At 37.4% G+C, this 9,802-nt stretch overlaps 1 protein-coding gene across 1 annotated transcript in view; it reads left to right on the top strand.

The window, feature by feature from the left end:
* The window catches only part of CBL (Cbl proto-oncogene, E3 ubiquitin protein ligase), a 74,490-nt gene that overhangs the window by 53,111 nt on the left and 11,577 nt on the right, over window positions 1-9,802 (top strand). The window contains exons 7-12 of the mRNA XM_004689180.2: window positions 430-517; window positions 836-967; window positions 1,175-1,378; window positions 6,912-7,043; window positions 7,130-7,507; window positions 8,862-8,956. Of these exons, the coding sequence (XP_004689237.1) occupies window positions 430-517; window positions 836-967; window positions 1,175-1,378; window positions 6,912-7,043; window positions 7,130-7,507; window positions 8,862-8,956 (1,029 nt within the window). The remainder of the gene's footprint in view (window positions 1-429; window positions 518-835; window positions 968-1,174; window positions 1,379-6,911; window positions 7,044-7,129; window positions 7,508-8,861; window positions 8,957-9,802) is intronic.

Here is a 9,802-nt window from a genome sequence, read left to right as displayed (position 1 = left end):
CTGAAATACTCTGCTGAAGGGAGCAGCAGGTAGGTCAGAAGAGGTCTCCTGTTCCATGTGGATCACCTCTCTGGCTGAGGATCGAACTCATGCTGCAGTGTCTGCAATAGCTTCATAATGCTGTGCTTTAATCGTTGCGCCACCAGGGAGGGCCCTCAATGCCTAAATTTTTACTATATGGCTTTTTATAGAAAAAGTTTGTCAACCCCTTGATTAAAAGGTAGAACTTGTAGCATTGTGCCCTGGATGAAAAATAGCAGTGTTTGGAGAGTATCTTCTTGGAACTTTCTGTTATTTATTTTTCTTGAATTATTAGTGGGGTTTATCTTTGCACTAACAAAAAATTACCCTTTCGAATGAGGGAATTCTTAGATCTCATTTGTCTGTATTAGCAAGTCGTGATAAATTGGCTTGTTACTCTTTGTATAGCTATTTGTTTCCTGATGGACGGAATCAGAATCCTGACCTGACAGGTTTATGTGAACCAACCCCCCAAGACCACATCAAAGTGACCCAGGTGAGTTTTATTTTACTTTATAACCATATCACTAGACCAAATTTTTGTATATACTTTATAGAACTGACAGAATGATACTAGATTAGCTAATTTATGTATTCCATTTTTTCTTTAAATCATGCAACTTAAAATAGAACCAGTAGCAGGTACTTTCTAGCTTATTAAGATAATATAATCACTGTTGTGATACTTTCATAAAAACATTTGTATTGAGAGTAAGTTTTCATTTTCCTTGTCTTTAGTATTTAAGGTATCATTCACTAAACAAATAATCTGCAAGAAGCTGAGTAACCTTTTAATACTATTTTTTAATCAAAGGAACAATATGAATTATACTGTGAGATGGGCTCCACATTCCAACTATGTAAAATATGTGCTGAAAATGATAAAGACGTAAAGATTGAGCCCTGTGGACACCTCATGTGCACATCCTGTCTTACGTCCTGGCAGGTATGGATCCAAACCATACATTTTCTCAGTTAGGAAAGCACTCTGAAGAACTGGAGTTTGTATATCCTTTACAGATATATAGGACAGCCTGGTATGTGGGCTAGGTTTTAAACTTTGGATTACTTTTTCATCTGTAGGAAAGGTATTTTCTCATGGACTGATATTTTAACTCTCATATGTGTCTGTTATCTCCTGTTTCCTATCCAGGAATCAGAAGGCCAGGGCTGTCCATTCTGCCGATGTGAAATTAAAGGTACTGAGCCCATTGTGGTTGATCCATTTGATCCTAGGGGAAATGGCAGCCTGTTGAGGCAAGGAGCAGAGGGAGCTCCCTCCCCAAATTATGATGATGATGATGATGAACGAGCTGATGATTCTCTCTTCATGATGAAGGAATTAGCTGGTGCCAAGGTAAAACTGTAGTTTAAAAGACTGAACAAAATCCATTATGAGTTCTGTTCAAAGTAGTAGAGAATTTATTGGCATTCAAACTACAAAGAATGATAAGGACTAATATGCATTTGGTATGTAAGAGATACGCACTTTGCTTATTTTGACTTCCATAATCCTATACTCATGTAACTCTAAGAATAGACATTAATATCCTTACTGAACATTTCTCCTCTTGTCCTCAGTGCCTCTACCATGTTTCAGGCTTTATCATCTGTTCTGCCACAGTGTTTGATCTCCAGTATAAATCTGCTCACTGCATTCCTTTGCTTCACACACTTTGCTGACTCTGTTTACTTAGTGGATTAAGTGCATTTCTCCTTCCTTCCATATTATATTTTGTGGTCCCGCAAGAACAATTCACTAAAAATTTCTCCATGCTTTTGTCGTTGTAGTTCCTATTTAATTTGCATTTCCTGGAAACCTTTTTTCACCCATAGCTCACACTCTAAATATGTTGGGAAACTGGAACAGTCTGTTCATATAATTTAGATCTACCCAGGTGTTTCTGAAACCCAGTGTCTATCTGCCATAGAACTTATAACCTTGTAATATTTTATCACAGGTACTTCTCTTTGTAATATGAGTTCCTAGAAGGCAAGAGCCATATTATTTGTAAATAGTTACTCAAATTTGAGCATATATAATTACTTGGAATGTTGGCTGGCAATTGAAAACACTTCAAAAGTGGAATTGATAAGTTGGTCTATAATATATCAAAATGGATTGTTGAGGAAATAAATACTAGCTGATTGGTACATTTTTGGTTTTTGAAGTTGACAGTAATCATAACAGAGTCTTTGGTTCCATTGTAAGATACTGCTTTACCTTTAGAGCAATTTTATGTTCTAATATGGATTGCTATTTGCTTATTCATGGAAATTCTTGGAATATTAGGGAAACTGAATAATAATTTCAAACGTATGTATTTATTTTAATTTCAAATGTATATATTCATTTGAAATTAGAATACTTTTTTAGAACACACATTGTTTTAAAATACTGGGTAGTTTCCTTTAGTGCTATAGGACTTTAGAGAGGAAAAGTAAATCAACACTTTTTTTCCAAGCTGATATATATGATGTATTAAATTTATTCATTTAAATAAAAGTAATAAATACATTGTAAAAATTCATATAGAGAAAAGACAGCTTCATGTATTTTATCATCACTTGGTTATTCTGTAATTTACTTAATCTTTTATTAATGATTAAGTAAATTACAACATAAATTACATTTATGTTGCTTTCCAGCTTACACATATTGGCATTCTTTTGCAAGTCTATAGGTAGGGTAAATTTCTAGTGGTAGAACTGCTTGATAAAAGAGTATGTGCATTATATTCTTTGATATTGGTGAAGGGCATAATTAGGAGAGGGGCACATAGGAATTTTGCAAAGATGAGTAGTATTTTTTTTAAAAAAAGATTTATTTATTTATTCATACAGAACTGGGGTATAGGCCTGAGATACGGAGGTGAGAGGATTCACCAGGGACAGAGTTGGGAGCAGAACAGGCAGATGGATGAAGTACACTGCTGAGGGGAGCAGCGGGCGGGTCAGGAGAGGTCTGCCGCGCCATGTGGGTCACCTCCAGAGCAGGCGGGGATCAAACTCATGCGGAAGTGGCTTTAGTTTCTTAGTGCAGGTCTTTAACCCGCTGCGCCACCAGGGAGGGCCAAGATGAGTAGTATTTTATTTCATATCTGAGTGGTAGGTAGGTAAATGGGTGTTTTATTTCATTTTTCTTCATACTTTATATTTCAGTTCTCTACTCTCTGTGAATAAAATATTTGAGTAAAAGTATATCTATTTCTGTGTAGACACTAATTTTTTTTATCTAAATCACTCTCAAAGACCTATGAAACGATGAGTGTTTGTTTCATCACATCATGGTGACTCTTTGTTGTTGTTTTTTAATATAGGGAAACTTTTTTTCTAAAAATTCAGGTAGTAAATGCACATGACAGTTTTAAAGTTCAAGAGACTTGGCTAAAGGGCCTATAGAAATATCAGTTCCCTGCCTTTACCACTCCAGCTCCTCTCTGTGCCCCATTCACACTCTTCAGTTCATAAAACTGTTCCTTAAGCTGGGCTTTCTTCAGTATTAGTTATCTGCACACTTAAAGTATTAAAGAACAGATTTAGATCTATTATTTTCCTCCTTTCGACTCCATCTCCTTCCCTTATTGTTATTTGAATACGTTTTGGCTAAATTACTATCCAGTATTTAAATGTTTTTGCTTCCTACTGTGCCAGGTTACATACAATAATAGAATTACTTTTGCTTTCTAATTCAACCTTCTGCTTTTCCTGGGATTTATTTCTATTTCCTACATTTTAAGTATCCTCTCAATATAAATTTTCTATGAAATAAATTCTGTTCCTTTATTAATATGGTAGGCAGTGTATATATAACACAGTGTACTCCTGTATGCAAGAGTTGTGTGTTTGGCTCCAGCCTGGACTGGTTATTCTCTAAGTGTGCTTGTCCCCATCACCCGGCGCTCTCCCTGTGCCATCATCATGGGACTTCACTGCCTCTCCTCTCTGTTGGATTACGTATTTCTTGGCTCCATGTTTTGCTCTGTTTTACTTTACTTCTTTGTTTAGATGCAACATGTCCTCAAAATAGCTTTTTCTGAAAAGGTGAAAGATATAGTTTTGAAACATTTGATATTTGGAAATGTTTTCATTCAAATCCTCAAATTGCTGGGTAGTTGTAGGAAGTTGTAGAAGTTAGCTTCACTGACTTCTAGTTTCTAAGGTATTTTTTGCTATTTGGTGCCCCAGAAGCTTTTAAAATAGTTTCCTTAGACTTGGTTCCCTGAAAAATTAAGGATTTTTTTTGCTTTGTCAGTCAGTTATGGTCTTAGTTTCCTTCATTGAACTATGCAGTGAACCCTTTCTGTGTGCATTTTTATGTCCCTTAGGTTTTGTAAATATGCTTCCGTATATCTTAGATAATATCTTCATTTGTATTTTTTCCTTTTATGAAACTTTATTGTAGGTTAAGGTAAAAGAGCATTGCAGGATTCAGTTATGATATTGAGTCATAAATTGAGGAATACAATTAGCTTAACCTGCTCTTGAATGGGAAAGAGAATAGATGGTAGCAGGAGTCAGAATAGGCAGAGACCCTTCCAAAGTGGGAAACAATTTGAATAAAGGTAGGGAGGTAGGAATTATAGAACAGGGAGTTATGGAAAATACTGTTAGTTAGGGAGAACTAATTAGAGAAACTTGTGAAAGCCAGGGGGGAGTATGAGATTTTATGACATAGGACAGTGGGAGTTAACTGTTAAGATGGATGGTTTTTGAGATATTATTTAAGGACTGCTAGCTGGTAATGGTGAGCAAAAAGATTTGGTGAGATGAGAAACGAAAATTGGAAGAATCACTAAGATGGTGATTTTAATAAATTTGAGATTGATAAATAGAATGAAAAGGAAAATACAACTATGAAATGTTTTTATGGAGAAATCAACAGGATACAGTGAGTGACCTAGATTCTGATGATGAAGTGACAGTTAGCTTCACAAATCACTTTTTCACTGTCTTAACCCTTGAGGTACTAAGCAGCTCATGCTTAGTTGACATAGAGCCTATTTTTTTTAATAATAAACTTTTCTTTTTTTAAGATTTATTTATTTATGCATACAGAACTGGGGTACAGGCCATAGGACAGGGGTGGTGAGAGGATTCACCAGAGACAGAGAGGGGAACAGAACATGCCGACTGATGATGAAGTACACTGCTGAGAGGAGCAGCAGGCAGGTCAGGAGAGGTCTGCCACGCTATGTGGGTCACTTCCAGGGTGGGGATTGAACTCATGCTGAAGTGGCTTAGCTTCTCAGTGCTGGGCTTTAACCTTCTGTGCCACCAGGGAAGGCCCTGAAGCCCATTTTCTTAATGATGAGTATAAGTACCTAATGGTGAGGGCTTGCTTTTCTCTCACTCACCACCCAGCACCAATGATAGCACTAAGTATGAAGATGGATATTTTAATCATCTTATATAAGTACTTGATTATTTGCCTATTTTTCATCTTTATTGCTCCCTATTAGGAAATACAGATGCCAAGTAGCATTTATATGAATTACTATGTATCTCAACACAGTTTATTTGGATAAGCTTACTGAGCATTCAGCACTGAGCTACAGGCAGGAAAATAGAAAAGGTTACATTTGAGCTGTTACTATGGTTTATTCCCCTGTTTTTGGAAACATACAGAGAGACAGAAGATGTTAATCTCTTTTAATTACAGGATTGAAATAACATTCCTTTAGAAGAACTTAAGATGCTTTTTAGTTTAGGGCATTTTCCTCTTACAAATCTCATTTCTTTCTTTTTGTCATAATCACAGAAAATTTATCATCTTTGATCTCTTTCCTTGCTATGCACCCAGGCATTAATTTTCCCAAGTGATGTTGAGAGATTAATGTCTTCCCCTTTCTTTTTTATGTAGATTTACAATTTTAATCTTGAAAACACTTTCTCTAAAAGATGAGGCTAAGGTTGTAATTTTTTTAAAAATTGTAAACTAGGGGGCCCTCCCTGGTGACACAACGGGTTGGGACGCAGCACTGCAAAACTGGCTGCAGCTGCTTCAGTGCAAATTCGATCCCTGCCCTGGAGGTGGCCCACATGGCACAACAGACCTCTTCTGTCTTGCTGGCTGCTCCCCTCAACAATGTATTTCCATCAGTCTACCTGTTCTTCTTCCCACTTTGTCCCTTATGAACCCTCTTACCCCCTGTACCTCTGGCTTACACCCCAGTTGTTTTATGTGTAAATAAAAAGAAATCTTAAAAAAAAAAGCATAACCGGCCCTCCCTGGTGGCGCAGCGGGTTAAAGCACTGCGCTGAGAAGCTTAAGCCACTTCCGCATGAGTTCGATTCCCGCCTGCCCCGGAGGTGACCACATGGCGCGGCAGACCTCTCCTGACCCGCCCGCTGCTCCCCTCAGCAGTGTACTTCGTAGATCTGCCTGCTCTGCTCCCTGCTCTGTCTCTGGTGAATTCTCTCACCCTCCACATCTCTGGCCTGTACACCAGTTCCGTATAAATAAATAAAATCTTTTAAAAAAAAAAAAGCATAACCTATATAAGAGGAATTATCACAGGAAAGTTAATTTACCATTTAGAAGTTAGAAAAGGGCAATTACATATTTAAAATAAAGGATCATAAATACACTTCATTTTAGCTTCATGAAATAAAACTATTTAATGTCATTTAAAAAGAAATTTCAGGAGCCCTCTATAGCTGTTGTGCACAGCTATTGGCCATAGCTTGCATCTCTGTGTTATTTCTGGGATTGAGAGTGCCCTCTTATGGTAACAAATAATTCAGCAAAGGCTATCCAAAGCCAGTAAGGCCAGTGGGTAATTACATTCAGTGTCATATAGTCTTTGCTATCTACAGCTTTAGGAGAGGTTGAATGATGCTATATACCCAAACAAGAATAACCTATTAGGAAATTTTATCTGTGTTAGGTGGAACGGCCTCCATCTCCATTCTCCATGGCCCCACAAGCTTCCCTTCCCCCAGTGCCACCACGACTTGACCTTTTGCAGCAGCGAGTGTCTATTCCTTCAAGTGCTTCTGGCCTTGGAACTGCTTCTAAGGTAAAGCATTATCCATTTCTAGCTTTTTAATTCTTTGCTGTGAATTAGTAGGTTTTCATTGATTTGCTTCCATCATGCTTCCGCAGGCTACTTCTGGGTCTCTTCATAAGGACAAACCTTTACCAATACCTCCCACACTTCGAGATCTTCCACCACCACCCCCTCCAGACCGGCCATATTCTGGTGGAACAGAAACCCGGCCTCAGAGACGCCCCTTGCCCTGTACACCTGGTGACTGTCCATCTAGAGACAAACTGCCCCCTGTCCCCTCTAGCCGCCTTGGGGAATCATGGCTGTCTCGGCCAATCCCCAAAGTACCAGTAGTTGCCCCAAACCCTAGTGACCCTTGGACAGGAAGAGAATTAACCAACCGGCATTCACTTCCATTTTCATTGCCCTCACAAATCGAGCCCAGAACAGATGTGTCTAGGCTCGGAAGCACATTCAGTCTGGATGCCTCTATGGTAAGTTCTGATTTTGAAATTATTTAGCTTGTTCACAAATATTTGTAGATGTCATTTAATGGTTCAAAATTTTGTGATCGGTTTGGTACAAGATTCAAAGATAATATAGCAATAATTGATCTATTAATAGAACAGGTCATAAGATGTGTGTGTTTTACAATAAAGTGTGTGTAGTAGTAGTAGTAGTAGAAATGACACGATTAGTATGGATTAAAGTGTTTGACATATAGAGAAAGAGGAGATTAATTACACATACAGCAGTCATGAGGACTTTGTAGAAAGAGTGGCATCAGGACTTGGAAGTACTCTTTCCAAACTGGATATAGTTTTAAGATAAATTAGAGCTACAGTGACAGAAATGGTTAGGTGGATTGTGGAATAAGTAGTTTAATTTGAGTGAAGCAGAATTTTTGTGTATCAGAGTAAGGAAAAGGATTAAATAGGAAGGAACATAGGAACATTAGCACTGGCATAGAGGACCTTGAATACCCCTTTCCAAAAGAATAGGAGTTGATTTAATAGGAATTGAAGAGCATTTGAAGTTTTTTAATTTGTGAAGTGACATGACCCAAATGATGGTTTAAAAGATGAATCTAGTAGTAGTATGCAGAATGGATTGGAGCTACAATAAGGACTGGTTGGCCTTCCTTTTCATATATATAAGATAACGACCTCCAGAACAAGGGTAGAAGAAGGTATATTTATTCTTTCGTTGGTTCAGTTTTATGCATGCAACAAAAAAATCTTGCCCTCAAAAAATTTACATTCTGGTAAGGGATAGATGGAAACTAAGATAATAAGGCATATAAGGTGTTTGGTCTGAAAGTGCAGAAAAGTGGTGTAGGGAGAGCTGGAGTTGGGTTCGGAGGGTGGAGTATAGTTCTAAGCAAAAGACCTGGGGAATAGAAAGCGTAAGTAATACTGATTCTGTGGGGAAATCATTCCAGGGGAAAGGGGAAAGCAAGTCTGAGAGAATGTATTTGGGAAACAGAAATGGGGTTTTAATATAGCTGGTGTTAAGTAGGTAAAGGGGAGAGAGAAGCATTGACAATGAGTGGAAGGGGCAGCCAAATTAGGTACAAGAAATCACACACACCATTATCTTGAAGTTTTTTTTTAATTAGTGAAGTGACATGTCCACACACACACAAATATAACCCTTAGATTTTGAACCTGGCCATGTATGGATGTGTTGAATTTGAGATAAGCCTTTGAAAGAAGAATTAAGCATTGTTTGGGATGTGGGAATGAGGTCTGTGTCTATAGTATTGTTATAGTTACGTTTAATAGGTTAAAATAAATGAGATACTTGACTGTGATAAGAGAGGTTTTTTTCTAATACTTTTCTTTCCAGAATGTGAATAGCAGCCCATTAGCAGGTCCAGAGTGTGAGCACCCCAAAATCAAACCTTCTGCATCTGCCAATGCCATTTATTCTCTGGCTGCCAGGTAAATTTACTAAGCTATATTTCATATAATGGAGTTGGTACTTTTAAACATCTTACTTTAAAGAAAATTTTAAAAACCCGAAAGAGTATGTAAAATAAAGACAGATTTTGCCCCAGGACTACCGATGAAGGCGTCTTTCTTAATAAACCTGCCCATTTCAAAGGGTAGCTTCGTGCCCTTTAAGAGCTGTCATTTTCCCCCATGCAAATATCCTTTCCTTTCCTTTTTCTTTCTTTTAAACCAGCTCTTTTAAAATGCAACACTGGGTCCTCCCTGGTTGTACAGGGGTTAAAGTCAACTATATCAAGCTATTGGCAGCCACTGCAGCCTAAGTTAAATCCCCAACCCACATGGCACAGGAGACCTCTCCTGTTTCTCCCGCTGCTCCCCTCAGCAGTGTACTTTGTCAGTCTGCCTGGTCTGCTCCCCACTCTGTCTCTGAAGAGCCTCTCATCCTCTGCACTTCTGGCCTGTACCCCAGTTCTTGTATGCGTAAATAAATTCTTAAAAATCTTCAATAAAATAAAATGCAACACTGACATCTCCTTTTTTCCCTTTTTCTTAGTATATTTGCTGTGTGCTGCTGAAAAAAAGAGAAATATTAATCTGTATTTGTACCTGTAAAAATTATCATATTTTTCTGTACCCCAGTTCTGTATGCATAAATAAATCTTTGAAAAAAAAATTATCATATTTTTAATGTTTTGGATAATTACATTCTTTTTTCTTTGTGCATGTATTTTATTAATCATTATTAATCAGTTTTATTAATCTTTCCAAAGAAGCAATTTGATTTTGTTGATTTTTAAAATTTCTTAACATTTAAAAATTTTTTAAATTTCTTAA

Source organism: Condylura cristata, unplaced genomic scaffold, assembly GCF_000260355.1.
Source record: "Condylura cristata isolate star-nosed mole 26May11 unplaced genomic scaffold, ConCri1.0 scaffold00025, whole genome shotgun sequence".
Taxonomy (NCBI): domain Eukaryota; kingdom Metazoa; phylum Chordata; class Mammalia; order Eulipotyphla; family Talpidae; genus Condylura; species Condylura cristata.
This window is presented reverse-complemented; position numbering and strand designations above follow the sequence as displayed.